The sequence below is a fragment of the Rhamphochromis sp. 'chilingali' genome, assembly GCF_963969265.1.
Source record: "Rhamphochromis sp. 'chilingali' genome assembly, chromosome: 21".
NCBI lineage: Eukaryota > Metazoa > Chordata > Actinopteri > Cichliformes > Cichlidae > Rhamphochromis > Rhamphochromis sp. 'chilingali'.
The window spans coordinates 26,991,284-27,008,965 of record NC_137949.1 but is presented as its reverse complement, the minus strand read 5'-3'; the positions used below and the strand labels follow the sequence as shown (position 1 = coordinate 27,008,965).

At 37.9% G+C, this 17,682-nt stretch overlaps 1 protein-coding gene across 3 annotated transcripts in view; it reads left to right on the top strand.

Annotated features, from left to right (window-relative positions):
* myo6b (myosin VIb) overlaps positions 1–17,682 on the top strand; it is a 44,145-nt gene that overhangs the window by 8,810 nt on the left and 17,653 nt on the right. For 2 of the 3 annotated variants that reach the window (XM_080871060.1, XM_080871062.1), the window contains exons 11-24: positions 1,423–1,603; positions 3,708–3,852; positions 5,092–5,249; positions 5,389–5,480; positions 6,000–6,072; positions 7,392–7,519; positions 8,202–8,297; positions 9,742–9,912; positions 11,064–11,102; positions 11,271–11,364; positions 12,183–12,313; positions 12,550–12,627; positions 12,741–12,870; positions 15,495–15,585. In XM_080871060.1, the coding sequence (XP_080727186.1) occupies positions 1,423–1,603; positions 3,708–3,852; positions 5,092–5,249; positions 5,389–5,480; positions 6,000–6,072; positions 7,392–7,519; positions 8,202–8,297; positions 9,742–9,912; positions 11,064–11,102; positions 11,271–11,364; positions 12,183–12,313; positions 12,550–12,627; positions 12,741–12,870; positions 15,495–15,585 (1,607 nt within the window). Of the gene's footprint in view, positions 1–1,422; positions 1,604–3,707; positions 3,853–5,091; positions 5,250–5,388; positions 5,481–5,999; positions 6,073–7,391; positions 7,520–8,201; positions 8,298–9,741; positions 9,913–11,063; positions 11,103–11,270; positions 11,365–12,182; positions 12,314–12,549; positions 12,628–12,740; positions 12,871–15,494; positions 15,586–17,682 lie in introns of those variants that run through there. The other variant, XM_080871061.1, reaches the window with a different exon arrangement.

The following is a 17,682-nucleotide window of genomic DNA, read 5'->3' as shown; positions in this document are numbered from 1 at the left end:
ATTAATATGGAACGATTAGAAGTTGGTCCCTTAGGGACTAATTATTATGTTCATTTTACTTCTTGTTTTTTTTATAAATATCTTCTACGAAAATTTCATTCAAAATGAAAGAGTCATGAAGAAAAGCTTAATGAGAACATGTATGCTTTGGTTTTAAATGATAGTTACTTGATGTTAGCAAACTATGTTCTTGCAACAGCCTACTAGTAACAAATTATTTAAATTTATGATTTAAAATAGGTTCTTTGCACCTTATATGTAGTCGCAACATTAGTTCATCCCTTGGGTTTGAACTAATGTTGAATGATTTTAATGCTTGAATGATTCATAAGTCAAACTAGCACTAAATGTCATAGGTGTGTTTGTTTATATGCTTGCAGATGTTTTTTTCTCACTAAATTTTTACTTATTTAATGATGAAAGGCAAGTGAGCTCTGTGGATGTAAGGAAAAGTGTGCATCACTAGTAAATGTGTGCTGCTAATTAAATAATTGTGTATTTGTTTGTTCCCACCACATTTTTGTTATATATAGGACAATAAGGTGATGTTTCTTTCTGTGTGTTACTTTCTGTGCTTCCTGCTCTTTTCCTATGAGTTTCCTAAACTGAAGACTGACACTCTCTGGTTTTACATGCTGCTGTTTGTAGTTCAAACAGGAAACATGAGCGCTTGCTTCCTCTTCTTTGCGTGTGCATGCCTGGTTTGGATTTGCTTTGGTGCAGATGGTGTTTAAATAGAAATATAAAAAGAATCAACTTCTGCCAGTTATACAGTGCAGTGGAGCATAATTAGAGTATTTGTTTTACCCAAAGAAGTACAATTAAGATTTAATTTTGAATGTTCTCATTTTTTGAAAATTAACCTTAATAAAACATGAAAAATTAAAGGATTCAGTTCCCATCACTCAACCTGTGCTTCTTATATTAAAGTATAATCAGGACTCAATATTTAGGCATAACTCTACACGCCTTGTTATAGTAACTATTACTATATAATTAATCTCCAACTTAGTTTCCTGATGATTTCTAATAGGTTCTATTTCACTGATTAGATTATTTCACTGTATTCCTGGCCTTTCTGCTTTATTCAGCTGTTACGACAGCTGAGCAGCCCTAGTTTTAAGGATTTCCTGCTTGCTGTGTGCTGCTGGTGAAGGTTCTTTTAACCTGCTGTTGTAAAATGTTTTCGTTTGTTCAGTTTTACCTCATACGTGTGGCTTTTCTATTTAGTGGGAGCTGTTGGGTCCAGTTCAGTTCTAAATCAGATTTACTCATTATACAACATCAAGTTAATGAATTTTCTAGAACATAGATACCATTTACAAATGATTATATCATGATGCTTGAGTAAATCTTGATTTGAGCTGACTTTTTAAACACTTCCTGTCACTTTGTGGTTTCTAACTTTCGTGTCTTTTGCAGCACGTAAAGACGGGCGCACTAAAGGACCCTCTTCTGGATGACCACGGTGACTTTAACAGGATGTGTGAGGCCATGAAAAAGATTGGTCTGAACGACACAGAGAAGCTGGACCTGTTCAGGGTTGTCGCCGGTGTCCTGCATCTGGGCAACATTGATTTTGAGGAAACAGGCAGCTCTTCGGGTTAGATAAACATTATCTGTGCAATACCTTGCAAAACATTTAGAATAATATGAAGTCATTTTCAAGAACTTTGACTTTCTGTGTGGGGTAGGGACTTTCTTTTGCTGTAGCTTTTTTTTTTTTTTTTTAATGCTTATCTTCTCAGAAGCAGTTAGTCATTTCTGAGACCAGCATCGTCCATTTTTACCTTGCTTTTCTGTTTTCTCTACTTCACAGGATTTTTTTACATTTCAAAATATGCCATTAAACTCAATAAGCTGCCCATAGTAATGAGTAAAACAAATCAATATCTATTTACTTTTTTATTGAATCTTAGCACATGGAATCCAATATGGAGTTTTAAGAAAAGTGTCACCACAGATAAATCTGGAGTTGTGATGAAAAAGAGCATCTGTTACCCGAGTAAACATGAGCTCTTGTTCCATTTATTTTTCTTCCTCGTTCTTTCTCATTCTGTGTCTATAATCAAAATCTCTGTGAGTGTACTTTCAAACTCCTCTGGGTGCCCAGTTTCTCTCTCACTTCAGTACAGTTCTTGCTCACACAAACACCTTGTTAGAACACTTATTCATGCTTGGTGCTGCTATAAATCAAATTCCCCAAAAAGTTAGGACACTGTAAAATATAAATGAGAACAGAATGATTTGCTAATTTATTGCTATTTACTGTATCATTAAAACATGAATTTGATAGAAGCAACAAATATCAGAAAAGTTGGTATAGCTCCATGTTTACCACTGTGTAGCATCCCCTCTTCTTTTAGCAACAGTCTGTAAATGTCTGAAAACAGAGGAGCAATATTGCTGAGATAGGAATGATGTTGGTTGTCTGATATTGGGTACTAGCTGTTTAACAGAGTTTTCACTGTTATTTCTTCCATTTAATGATGCATCAAATGTTTTTAGTTGGTGAAAGGTCTAGACTACAGGTGGGTCAGTTCAGCATCCAGACTCTTCTACTATGAAGCCTTGCTGATGTAATAGAATTGCTATGTGGTTTCGCATTGTCTTGCTGAAATATGCAAGGCCTCTGAAAAACATGTCTTGATGGGAGCATATGTTGCTCTAAAACTTTATATACCTTTCAGCATTGATGGTATCTTGCCAGGTTTGCAGACTGCTAATTCCATCAAAGATGCAGGCTTTAAAACTTGATAACAAGCTGGATAATCCTCGTCCACTTGAAGATGCGGAGTCTGTATTTTCCAAAAAGAATTTCACATTTCAATTCGTCTGAGCACAGAACAGTTTTCCACTTTGCCTCAGTTCATTGTACATGAGTTTTGACGCAGAGAAAATGGCAGCGTCTCTGGATCGTGTTCAAATATGCCTTCTTCTTTGCATGATAGAGCTTTAACCTGCACTTTCAGTGAACTGTATTTACAGACAGTTAATTATGGTGTTCCTGAGCCTGTGATTTCCACAACAGAATCCTGTTTTGTTTTTTTTTTTAATACAGTGCTGCAAGAAGGCTCAAAGATCATAGGCATCCAATGTTGACCTTCAGCCGTGTCTCTTACACACAGAGCTTTCTCCAGATTCTCGGAATCTTTTCATGATACAGATAATGAGATATTTAAAGTCTTTGAAATTTTATGTGTGGGAAAAGTATTCCAAAAATGTGCCATAATTTGTAGGCAGTTTTTTCATGTATTGATGAACCTCTAACTTTTTTTCCCTTTTAGAAAGCTGTCTTTTTAAACCCTTTTGTTATCTTGTCCCAACTTTTTTGAGATGTTTTGCTGGCATCGATATCAAAATGAGCAAATATTTTTCTTAAAATGCTAGATTTTCTCAATTCAAACATTTGTTATGTTCCGTTGTCAGTAAAATAAGGTCTTATGAGATTTGCTTGTAAGATGCATTTTGTTTTTACTTACACTTTGAACAGCATCACAATTTTGTAAAATTAGATTTTACTTACACCTTTCTTATAGTATGATTTGGTTGAGTTTGGTTGCCAAAAGAAAACTCAGAAAAATGAGTCTTACTATTCCAGTTAGCAGATTATAACGACGTAGAGAAAAGGAGTCTTGCACATACAGAACGACAATTTGCTATAAAAAGTCCTTTTTAATGCTTATGTGTGTTGCTATTTGTCTTAGGTGGCTGTGTCCTGAAGAATCAGTCCAACGACTCTCTTCAGTACTGTGCTGATTTGTTGGGCCTGGATCAGGATGACCTACGCGTCAGCCTCACAACAAGGGTGATGCTCACTACAGCAGGGGGCGCCAAAGGAACAGTTATCAAGTAAGAGGAACGGCACAGTTTTGATCGTCTTTTTTTGAGTGGTTTTGTTTAGAGACAAAGTTCATTTTATTAGGAAGCCACAGTCGTTTCAAACAGTCTGAAGTCACTGAACTGACTGAAGAAATATACTACAGATAAAATATCTGTAGTCAGGGAAAAATTCAAATAAGACCCGGGCAGTGGTAAGATGGGCTTTGCTCTACTTATCCTGACAGTGAACAAAATCGAATTAATATAACTAAGTCAGTTGCAGCCTTGTCTATTTGAGTACACCAGTCGCACAAATATATATTAATACTTTTTGTATAGTAGTATTTTAACTAGTCAAGCTTTGTTATTGTGATTTTTTTTTTTTTTTTTTTTGTTGGGTTAAATAGAGCATGTTCAGACTAGAATATGGCATTGGCAGTGCTCTTGTGTCATTTTTGTGATGATGTGGTGTTGGAGTGATGGGGCCAGGTTTGCTAAATTAATATTTCAGGAGGGCCAGATGCTGGCCTGGCCTGGAAGTATTTTCTCCACATAAATAATGCAGCCTGTATCTGAGGAGGCAGGGAGGGGAGCATGGCTGCAGTACAGTACAAGCCCGGGTGTCAAGGGAGCAGGTGGAGATAAGAGGGGGGGTTTGGTTTTGTCATTAAGCCTCAGACAAATCCACCCTGGCCCTGTAAGGCTGAGGATAACAGAGGGGGCGTTGAATGCATTGGGGTGTGCATGAAACACTGCAACAGATAAAAACACCTGTCACTGAGATAAACTGTAAAGATCTCATGTGTTTTCCCTGCAGTCTATTACTGCTGTTACTGTTTGTAATGGATAAGGGCTTTTTGGATTGGGTTGGGTGTGTTGAATATCAAAAGAAAATAGAGGTAAAGATATGGCAAGAGCGAAACCTTTTTATTTGAAATTCATCTGCTTTCCAGCTGGGACTGCCGAGTTGAACTCTTAGCCACTGTGGAGCTGCACTTTGTCATCAGTCCCCTCTTTAAATATTTAAAAATAAAGTTTAAGTTCAAGGTTCAGATTTTAATTTGAATATCTTGTCTTTGGCACAGAATTCCACATTTTTAAGAATAACCTGGAACAAAAGGTGGAAAGATACTGGGTAGCAAAAAGTGTCACATCGACGCAACAAAACTTTTGGTTTAATTATAAAAAGTAAAAGAGGGAGGTTTAATAAGACACAGGCATGTCCCAGTTTTGGACTGTGTCAATGCCCCACTTTGTGTCTCTCTCCAGGGTGCCTCTAAAGGTGGAGCAAGCAAACAATGCCCGCGATGCCCTGGCCAAGGCTGTGTACAGCCGCCTCTTCGATCACGTGGTCAAGCGAGTGAACCAGTGCTTCCCCTTCGAGACCTCCTCCAACTTTATTGGAGTGTTGGACATTGCTGGGTTTGGTAATAATATACAGAAAAAGATCTAAATTTACTGTATGATTTCTTTTTTCTACTGGCTTTAACATTTCATCCACTAACATAAAAACATTTCATTTTCTTAAATAATTGAAATGTGTGTTTTCTGTTTATTTCTTCTTAGAGTATTTTGAGCATAACAGCTTTGAGCAGTTCTGTATCAATTACTGCAATGAGAAACTGCAACAGTTCTTCAACGAACGTATTCTCAAGGAGGTGGGTGAGCCCTGGGTGAATTGAGTTGATTTTGGGGCAGTTTACTTCTTTATCCTGGGAAACCTGCCACATCATGTCACTGAAAAGCCAAACTTACTGACTCTTTCATGAGGCAGGTGGAAGTTGTTGGCATGCTAAGCTTTTCTTTTGTTTCTTTCTCTGTTTTCTCACTTTTATCTTCACCCCCATCTCTCTCATATTCATTAGAATACTAATTTCTCAAGGGACACGATAACGCATGTTTCTCTCCTGTGATCTCTTAACGTTATTCTCTTCCAAGGTCTCCAATTAGTGTGCCACAATTCTGGCTTTAGCCTCTTTCTCGTTATCTGAATCACATATTGTTGGTTTGATGTTTCTATTTGGTTTTTGGTTTTTGTTTCTTTTTTGGAGATGGATATTGTTATGGATATTGGATATTGTAAGGCCACTCAGAATAATCTGAATTAACTTTTACAAACTTTTAGAGTAAGTCTTGTTTTCAGTGTTGATTTTTGATATTTGATCATGTTTTTACAGGAGCAAGAGCTCTATCAAAAGGAAGGGCTGGGTGTGAATGAGGTGCATTATGTTGACAACCAGGACTGCATAGGTGAGTCTGTGCCAGCTTCTTTGCTTTGACCACATCTCCTCCTGAAGCTGATAAAATGGCTGATTTCAGCTTTTTCCAAATGACCAAACGGGAACTTTGTCCTGTGATGAAGCATTTGTAAAAGCACCACCCAAAATGTGCTAATATCTTTTGGAAGAATGGTGTTTAATCCCTCCAGAGACTTTATGTTGCTTTGCTTTTTTTCTTTAATTTGTTACCTGGTATCTGTCCATACCTTGGATGGTTCTTGTAAGTGAAAACAGGTCGATAGACTGACACTCTGGGGCATCATAACCATGAAGTGTCGCCTTTGAGAGCTTGCACTGCAAAATAGCAAATGTACAGAGATTGTTGTGACTCTCTGTAGAGCTCACACACCACAAATGTACCGAGGTTAGTTCAAGTGTAACATCAGCTCACCCACATGACATTAATTTGGGCCATTCCTCTAGGCTTCGCGTCACAGCAGTGAAAATACACCTGTCAGGGGGACAAAAATACCGACTTCTCATTATCCTCGGAGCTGGCACATCCCTGTGTCTGAAGGGAGCAAGCGCGATGAGTATTTGTGGGTTTCACGGCCCTATTGTGCTATGAGAATACAGCGAAATGATACCCCCCCACCACCACCTTGTTGTCGTTGCCTATGTCCTCGAATGAATCCTCGAATTAATGGGATGAAGTAGTCAGTGTATCAAGGTGAAGCAGTTTGATTTGTATTTCAAAGGCTGTGATTATTCAGGTGTGAGGTTAACTGACAGCCATGAATAACATTTATGACTTGCAAATGACCGTTTGGGTTGGCCATTAATTCACTCATCAATCTTCAGGATTTATGCACAGGTGCTTGTTCATGCAAATTTTTTTTTTTCGGAGGTCCTTGGCCATTAGATTATTTTCCAAGCGCAGGATGTCAGATGAATAATTCAGTTATTTGGCTAAATGAGCATCCTGACGAACAGTTTGTGCTCTGAATATTCATATTCCAGATATGATAAGCAGTGGAAATTTCCAATAAATCTATATCGAGGAACAGAATGTTTTGTGATTTCTTTCCAACTTGTTTCATTATTGCTTTTGTGATTTCCACATTATTCTACGTGAATGCTCTTTGTTGTTTCTAAAAATGTTTTTAAATATTTCAAATTTTAAGGATGAATGGATATCACTTGCTTTGAGATGTTAACATAAATTATTTTTCAGATTTAGTCAGCTAATATTTAGAACAATAGGAATGAAAGGATTGTTATTCACAAAAATTCTGTCTGGACTTAATGTCACAATGCTGTGGCTGATGGACAAATATTTGACGTTTCCAGATCTAGTGGAAGCAAAGCTGACGGGAATCCTGGACATTTTGGATGAAGAGAACCGTCTCCCACAAGCCAGTGACCAACACTTTGCACAGGCTGTTCACAGCAAGCATAAAGACCACTTCAGACTCACGGTCAGACTTCATCCTTATCCTTTCTCTCTTTGTTATTCACTTTTCCCTTCTTTTTTTGCTTTTTCTCCTTTGTTCTACTATTATTCATTCTTTGTTAGACTAAAGACAGGACTGTCATTGTAATCATTTTTACTCTTCCTGTTTGTTACAACACTTATGTGAATGACGCACAATCTTACTCCCTCCATCTGTCGCTGCCTTTGCTGCTATTGTTTGTCACTTCGCCTGTATTTCTGCATGCATGAAATCTTTTTAAATATGTTGCCTTGACACTAGTTCAGGCTTAAGATAAGAGGAGGCTGCTTGCAGCCACACTACATTAGGGAGAGTTGCTACTCAGACATATAGATATAGATATTAATAGAGAGAAGAATTTAATCCAAGAGCTAAACTCTGCTATGCAGTGTACATAGGCTCTTAATGATGTTCATTTACTAAGCTAATGCCCTGTAAACTCTGTAAAAAACTTGACTTGCAAAGACATTTCACATTTAAAGTGAAATCATCTGATCCAGGTTACACCTGTTAAATAGCTAATGATGAAGATAAAGAAGCCCTGAGCACTCAGTCGTCATGTGGACAAACAAAAGTCTGCTGTAGACACGATGATGGATGGGTTTAATATGAAATCAATATATGTGTTTTAGCATGATATGATTTACTTTGATCGTCTCTGTCTTAGGTTCCCAGAAAGTCAAAGCTGACCATTCACAGGACTCTCCGGGATGATGAAGGCTTCATCATCAGACACTTTGCTGGAGCAGTCTGCTATGAAACAGTAATCCTTAACACTCATTATCACGTATGGCTATTGGGACTGAGTTGTACTGACAAGATCCAATATGAAAATATGTTTCACCTCTATTTTTACACAAAGTTCATAAGTATTTTTTTGGTATTTTGCCCCCAGTACACCACCACAGTGGAAAGCACTTCTATGGCCAGAGGAGCCCTGTTCCCTTGTTATTCCACGGCAAAATGTGAAGATAAAAGTTCTGGAGACAATTCCAAGTATTGAACTTTTGTTCCGTTAGCTGCTCGGTGGAACTAAGGTCTAGAATCAAGACACATCTATTCATGAATGTCATGAATGGAAAGACAGGGGCTTAGAACAAGGAGCAAACCACTAGTTACAACCAGGAACAGGAAAGCTAGATTAGACTTTCCCAGAAAACACCTAAAAAGCCTGCACAGTTTTGTAAAAACTCTCTGGACAGATGAGACCAAGATGAACTTGTAATAATGGTAAAAGAAACATATGGATAAGCAATGAAGGGGTTAATGATATGAAGCATAGCACATTATTTTTCATACTTGTTGGAGCCAATGTTATGGCATGGGCATTAAACCCTGTCAGTGGAACCAGGTTACTACTGTTTATCAATGATGTGACTGTTGATAGAAGAATCTCTCTGCTCAGATTCAGCCAAATGCTATAAAACAGATCAGCCAGAGCTTCACAATCCAAATGGATAATGATCCAAATCATTGCAAAAGCAACCTGATAGTTTCTCAAGGTAAAGAAATTGGATATTCTTCAGTAACCAAGTCAGTCGCTTGACCCCAAACCAACATGCACAAACAAGAAGCACCTGAAGGAGGCTGCAGTAAAGAGCAACGTCCTGTCTGAACAACTGAAGGGAGGAAACACAGTATTTGGTGATGTTCATGGGTTCTATACCTAAAGGATTTAAAACATTCATTATATTAATATACTATTTGGGCCTTTGAATAAAAATGACCTCAACAGTTTATTCAATGCTTTTGTTACACCCCTTAAATAAAGCTGAACGTCTGCTCTTTCATCACACCCTTACTGTTTGATTTAAAGCCCACTGTGGTGGTGTAGAGAGGCAAAACTACAAATACTGTGTCATTGTCCATAATTGTTAGAAACCTGACTATAATGTCTCTTAGAAAGTTGCCAATCAACAGGCATTGAAGCAAAATAGATGACATATTAAGCACGCGGCTTGTTATTTTTTATTTATTTTTGTTACTGAGTTATTGGTTTTTTCACAATTATAAATTTTTTAATGCATATGATAGATAGTTAAAAACATTATTATCACAGTGAATTAAAAACACACGTGTTGTCCTGGTACAACATGTTCCATACGTTTTACTGACTGACACATCCTGCATTGGGTTTGACCTCTATTAATATGTATAAAGGTCTTTCGTGATTGTACATGTATGGATTTGTCTGTGTGCACTCTCAGATTCGGTTTGTGGAGAAGAATAATGATGCCCTCCACATGTCCTTGGAAAGCTTAGTTTGTGAATCAAAAGACAAATTTGTTCGAGAGCTGTTTGAGAACTCCAACACCTCCAAGGACTCCAAACAGAAGGCGGGGAAGCTCAGCTTCATCAGCGTTGGGAATAAGTTCAAGGTCAGAGTGACGGTTAAAGGTAGTTTCTTGACTGTTAGAAAAAGTCCTTGAACATAAACATATCATAACTACACGTGAACAAAACCCCTTAACTTTACCAAAAAATTTAAATATTGCACTTTTTCATACCAAACACTAAGACGCTATAATATTTCATATTATTGTATCACATGTCGTCCAAATTAAAGATGAAATGCTTTAATTTTGACTTTTGTGCATCCTGGAATTTTTCCACTGTTTCATTATGTAGGTTTACATTTTGAATTTTATTTTCTTGATTTAAGAAATTTGTTGTTTTAGACTTTAAAAGTAAAAACACAATTATCACTATCCTTATTAGGTTTCAGATTTGTGATTTAAAAAAAGTAAACCAACTCTAACATCCAGACCTTTCCTGTGACTTTTCTCCTTTCCACTCTCCTTCTCATCCCTGTTTCCCTTCCTTTATTCAAGGTCCCCCTCTTAGATATCCTCCAGTCTTCCAATTCTTTCCTCTGAGAAATTCTTCCTTGGTGGATAAAGCTGGATAAAGTCAGCTTGAGGTATACTAGAGAGGAGTTAGAAAGCAGGGCTAGTGGAAAGAAATAAAAGAGAGAAGAGATGAGACACTCGGGGTTTCACACAAAAGCGAAAGTACACAACTTTCAAGTGCATTTCTTACGTATCACAGAGACCAAAGTAATACAAGGCTGCTCATGACTTATCTCCCAGCTCCATGTGTTGGGCTGTCTTTTTCGATGAATAAAAAGTGTTTGTGCACCATTTCAAACCTTTACATCATCGCACCATCTTTTCAAAGTCTCTGAGTTTCTGTATTACTAACGTAGCTTCTTTGTCATCATCACTTATTCACCAGATGTGGACTCAAGCACAAGGACTGTGTGCATCTTACACACTATTTTACAAAGAGATAAATAGCTAGATTGTGTTATGGGGAGAGAAAATTAGAAAGATAAATATCCTTTGTTGTAATGATCAGTCTCTTTGCATAAAAGAGATGCACGATATTTACTGTGCTTTGGGTCTTGCTTGACTATATATAACTGCTCCCCACCCTGTACGTATTCTCCAGCATGTGTGTCTTGGCGACCTTCACCACAAATACCCAAAATAAAAAATAAGCATTTCCTTTTGTCTGTTTTAACACACAGACCCAACTGAATCTGCTGCTGGAGAAGCTTCGTAGCACTGTAAGTAAAATTTACATCTCTGTTTCGCCGTCTATTTTCTATCCTTTTTCTCAGAGTCTAAAAACATTATTACAGCCTTTGTGTTTACTGTGCACACAAAATGGATGTTATAAAATGCATTTTGTGTATGTTTGACCAATATTTCCTAATTAGTCTTTGTTTTAACAGGGTTCAAGTTTCATCCGCTGTGTAAAACCCAATCTGAAGATGGTCAACCACCAGTTTGAAGGAGCTCTTATTCTCTCCCAGCTGCAATGCTCAGGTAAAACCAAAACAGTGTTTTGATTAAATAGTTATAATTTATAATCTTTAAGAGAATTAAAATACTTCCAGTTTAGCTCCACTGTTAATGGAAGAGTTTCAACAAGTTAGTCTGACTTGCTCTTTGAAGCACTTCAGATGGTTTCAAGGTGGAAGTGGGATTATGTCAGTGATTGGCTCTGAGCCTTTTTTTATTTGCGGTGGTAATGGGCACAATAACACTTGAAGTCAAGTGGGAGTCTACATGTATTGTGATATTTGCAGATGATATTGTGAAATGTTTAATTCTTCTTGGAGACGAGAAGAATGAACGTCACTAGAAGAAAGACAGATGAGAGGGAGACAGGTGGAATGGTGAAGATAGACGTAAGAAAGGTGGTGTTGTAGTTGTAGTTTAAATATCTGGGATGTTAGTACTCAAGAGAGGGGAAGAAGAGAGTGCAGGAAGGGCGGATTGGATGACAGAAGGACAGCAGCAAGAGTGAAAGGTTTTCTGGATGGTAGTGAGATGTGCTATGGTGTTTGGAGATGGTACTAAAGAAAAGGCAGGAGACCTAGCTGGAAGTGCCCAAGTTACAGACTCAAGATGGTTTGGACATGTACAGAGGAGGGATAGAAAAAATATTTGGGTAAAGGGTGCTGGTGTTTTCAATAATTAATGTCAATATAATCCTGCAACAGCCTTTATGAATGAGAACACATTAAAGTAGATTGTGCTATTGTGCCCCTCTTGGATAGGCATGGAGGTTTTCTCACATACATGCATGGATGATGTGTTTTTCTGATTACTTTCTCTCTTTGTGTGTTTCTCATGATTAGGAATGGTGTCGGTGTTGGACCTGATGCAGGGGGGCTTCCCCTCCAGGGCTCCTTTCCATGAGCTTTACAACATGTATAAGCAGTATATGCCGGATAAGCTTACACGGCTGAATCCTCGGCTTTTCTGCAAGGTGGGCTTAAGTTGAATAGTTTTCTGTTTCACTGAAGAAATCCAGCGTCTACAGTCGAGTTTAAACAACAAGCTAATCTGTTTAAAGTAAACCCTAATTAGTTGTGTAATTTGCATTGCAAAAAAAAGCCACACTGACCCACTTGGGAAATGATTAACAAATATAAACAGTTTAGTAGCCTGAAACCCTGCACTTATACGATATTGTTGAGTGATTGAATGTTGTTCTTCTATTAGGCTTTGTTCAAAGCTCTAGGATTGAATGATAAGGACTTCAAGTTTGGACTGACAAGGGTATTCTTCCGCCCCGGAAAGGTAAAATATTAATGTTGTAGATCATTACATACGAATCTGTTAGCCATAATATCTTCATTAATACTAAATTTGACTGAATTATAACTTGACATTTGGCTGTGTGTGTGCGCCAGTTTGCCGAGTTCGACCAGATCATGAAGTCTGATCCAGACCACCTCGCAGAGCTGCTGAAGAAAGTCAACAAGTGGCTGGTGTGCAGCCTCTGGAAGAAGGTCCAGTGGTGCTGCTTGTCTGTCATCAAACGTAGGTTCATTTCGTGAAGAATTTAAAATAAGTAGCCAACCAGCTTTAGATATGCAAGCAATAATATTTGTAATGTAGTCAAATAATTTCAGTTTTCTTTGTGTTATGTCATTCCTCTGTTTTCGCTGTGGTTTATTTGAAATCATTTACCATCTTTTAAGGAGAATGAACAAACATGAAATTACTGTCGAACATTAGCAGCCTCTTTGTAGCTTAAATAGAGAGTCCCTTTTTGCTGCCGTACACTTCGTCACCTGGGTTTGTGCTTTTACACTGATTTTTCTTTCAGAACATCAAATGAAGCAGCCTCCAGCAAGATTGAATAGTATTCTAAAAGCAGTTCCTTGTACCATTACAGTCAGTGCCAAGCTATTGATTTCCATAATTTAACAAAGTGCAGGCTGGCTTCTGTGTGTATGTGCAAAAGCATAAAATGAAATTACATGGCAGCTATAACAGAACGCTGCCTCTGCTTGACCGCATACTCTGTGGATAAGTGGCCTGAGTAAATTTATACCCCTGGTCCTGGACATTATTTCCTTCCTGTGATTTCAGTGCTTCATCTTATTATCGCTGCTTTGTTTGTGTTGGTGAGCAGGTGAAAGAAAGCCTTTTATAGTGTACTGCTGCTGGTTAATAATAGCTATTATAGTAGTTTGTGCTACGGTGGCTCTGAGAGGCCAAACGGACTGCAACTTCAGAAAACACTTGCAAAAAGAAAAATGCTGCAAAAAGAAAAACGCTGCAAAATTACACAAAACACAACGGAAATGTTTCTGGGGAGACAATAACCTGACGGACCAGTTGCACAAACCAAAACATGTATGTATGGCTGTATCCCAATTCAGGGTCTGCAGCCTTAAAGTACGCAGCCTTAACGGTCCTCAAGGGCCGCGTACTCAAAGACCGCTGAGACCGGAACTGCGAGGCTTGTAGGCTTGTGAAATGGGATGCTCTAGCCTCCGTCGAACTGCCCAGGTTGCCTAGCAACCATGATACTAACAGCTGGAAACGTTTCATACAGCTTTGTTCATTTCTTTCTACATGAGCTTTGTGTGATTTGATAAGTATCTGAGGCTGAGACCACAGGACAGTAAAACATGATTTTTGGGCTTCATTTCTGTGCTGAACAGTCATTTTAAGATTAGCTAGTAAATAACAATTAGCTGATGTTGTTCATGAGACTAAAGTCATCTCACTTTGGTAATGTAAATATAATATGGCCACTATTATAGTTATTATATTAATCATTATTAGTTATTACAGCAGTGAGTTTGAACTCCGTGTCAAATACTGAGCTTCAGTAAAGATTCAAGTTGCAGTTATTTATATTTCCTATCACCCTAAATCTTCACTCAAAGACAAGTATCTTTGACAGTGTATCTATAGATGTATTATATATAAGAGACAAATATTGTTCGTTTAATTTGTTGGCATTATTACATTTGGCTCAATGCTTACATATATGTGTAAAAAGAAAATGTACGAGCTGTGATAACTGTTTCTGATAAAATGAAGAGTAGACTGATATATGAAATATTCCTTTATTGGGTGAGAAAATCAGACCATGTCATAACTGCTTTAAGTCATACAGAATAGATATCAGAGCCTTAAACAGGCTGACTTCTGCTAAATGGGTCAAACTGGCCAGAAAGTATACAAACACATAACATCCTTATAGAATATGATGTAACACTATAGATCAACTTACCTCAGAATATATAAAGCATATAAACAATTACAGCAATATGATGCAACAAACACAGCAGTGCTACTAATCCAAAATACTCAAAGCTTCATAGAACTGAATCAAACATTTGTTTTTAGCTCCATTCTGCTGCTGATACATACTTTAGGTTTCTGAACATTAAACTAGTTGCTGCCTTTCGTAGTGTGTAACTTGAAGGCCCTGAGTACTTTCTCCCACACTGAAAACACTGGGATGATAACATTATTTGAACATTACCTAATAAGACTGATTCAGGACAGACAATTAGTTATGTTAAACTTTTCCAGCAGTCCTTCACAAACAGGGAACAGTCTGTCTATTCTCTCCATCTGTCAGCTGCTGCTGGCTCTTCCTCCTCCTCTTCCTCACACACTGCTGAGATTGTCCTGGTGGATCATCAGGGGTGCAAAGCCTCACAGATGATGTGCAGCAGTGGGTCCCTCAGTCTGTCCTCACTCTGGACAATTGCAGTTGTCACACATGGAAATCAAATGTGTGCAGGATTCAAGCACAAGTGTAACTTATAAATACATGTTCATACTTTTATTGCACAACCAGAGAGAGAGAGTGCAGGACAGACAGACAGGTGGCAGTCTCAGGTGTATACACTGCTACAAAACAGCACAAGAGAAGGAGGATTTAGTGTTTATGTTATTACGAGTGCTCACTCTCAAGGTTTTCTGGTGTTTATCTTTTAAAGTATTGTTTTTACTACTGCATTTCATATTTTATTTGATTCTTCAAAACCTTGTCCTTGCATAACCTATTACTAGAGCAGGATTGTTATGCCACCAAGTACAAAGATGTATAAAAATTATATAGGATTTAAGGTATGCAGTCATTGAAAGTAGGTTTGATTCTATGCTTTGTGAAAAAGTATTTTCTTTCTTTTTAGTTAAGAACAAGATGAGTTACAGAGCTGTGGCCTGCATCAAGATGCAAAAGACTGTCCGCATGTGGTTGTCTAAGAAGAAGCATAAGCCACGGTGAGTCTCCTCCTGTTCCTGGGACCCAGAACTTATACAAGCCCACAAACACATGCAGCATCATTTCTGCTTTTCTGTGCCATTTGCTGTCTTTTTTTCACTTGGCACTCTCAGTTTGCTTTTTCTTGAAACTGGTTCACACTTGGTAGGTTTTGATGGCTTTCCTGTATCAAGCATGTACAAGTTTAAATCAATCTAAAAAGTCATCAGTGGACTGTGGAGAAATGGAGTGTCACTATATGGGAAGTGTCTCACTGTACATGCGTTTTCAGATAGTTCCTTGCAATGAGATTTTGATTGAGAGTGGGTGAGTGGCAGTTTGTGCACAGGAAACGTTTATGCTGGCATTCACACATTTATATCATCAGTTCCACAAAAGAACTGAGAATTGAGTTCATGTTTAATATGCAAATAAAATGAATCCAAAGATGAGGAAACATTCATTGATCTTTTAATTCCTTTCAAGTGCTAAAATGCAAAGGCATCACTTTCTTTTCACATAAATGAGGGATGTAATAAAAGAGAGAATGCAATGAAAACTAAAATGCATTTTCCTCAGTTGGACTAAACAGGGTTATTTTATTAGCGGTCATTAGAATAAAACTCTTATGCTTTCATTTCTTAGTAATATACTCATTTGCAGAGGTGGGACCAAGTCATTGTTTTGCAAGTCTCAAGTAAGTCTCAAGTCTTTATCCTCAAGTCTCAAGTCAAGTCTCAAGTAATGTCAGGCAAGTCAGAGTCGAGTCTCAAGTCACTGGTGTAAAAGTCCGAGTCAAGTCACAAGTCTGAAACTTTGAATTTCAAGTCCTTTCGAGTCTTTAAAAAAAAAAAAGAAAAAATAATGTTGCAGTTATGCTAAATGTAAATATTAGACCATGTAATTTTAAAATCTGTGTTTTTCTCAACACATGACAAAATAGTGAACTTAGAAAATATACACAAATTGTGAAATTGCACCTCTTTAAAATGCAGCTCAATTAAACCTAGCTCCAAGAATAATTTTCACCGACAGTTCTGAGATACGCTGCATGTTATTCTTGGATGCGGTTGTAGGACCAGCTTTAAAATCGCATGACAAAAATATCATACACATTAAAAAAACTGTATCACCAACGTAGCCTGGACAACATTTGCTAGTTAGATGAAGTCAGCTATCTCATCTTAGCATATTTATATGCATATTTATAATCATACGGTTCTTGGAGTGAGTGCATACACTCATGAAGTTTAGTAACTTCAGGTCACTGCAACAAGCCCAGGTACAGTTTACCGACGGATGGGTGCAGGACCTTGAAATGCACCGTGTAGAAAGTAAAGACCATCGTACGTATCATAAGTTTACCAGTCTCACAAATCGTCGTCATAAATACACATTCCTTAACCGTTTATTAATAGGACCTTTGAGCTCAACGGTAATTAATTAGTAGTGGAAATAATTTCTGGTACCCATCACAGAAATGTAGCAGTGACAATAATATTGTATGCTGTAATCGTACTGGGCAATTAGTGATACAAAAAACCTGTTTTATCCTGTGAATAAAAGTATATGTTTTTGTCAATGTACCATAATAACAGAAGCGAAACGCAATATTGTGTCAGGACAATTCACTATTTATGCACAATAAATAAAGGAGCATAGCGCGACAATTTCTGTTCAGCGCCAGACTTGCTTGTAACCTATATCACCAGTTATGTTATGAAAATGACGTATTAACTACTAAAAAACACTGACCTTCGTGTAAATGCTTGGAGCAGACTAACCTGTGAGCTGGAGGGTTCTGGGACGTTATATTTGATCTTTGAATGGCTGCGATCCAGGCCACCCGTCGCCTCTTTGTTACTTCGGAAACATGGCTCGAACAATTTCTCTTCAACGACGTAATCCGATAACAACCGATCTCTTTACCCGTCGGCTTCTCGTGGCTGTCATGCGACCGGCTATTGCAGTTAATAATACAACAGCTTCTTGACATTTTTGTGTTTCTTTTTATCGCTGTATAACTGATTTCAATTGAAAGCCTGCGTGCGCTAGTACCGCTTGCCACGAGTTCCCAGAATCCTTTGCGGTTCTACCCGTGAATGACGTCACATTTT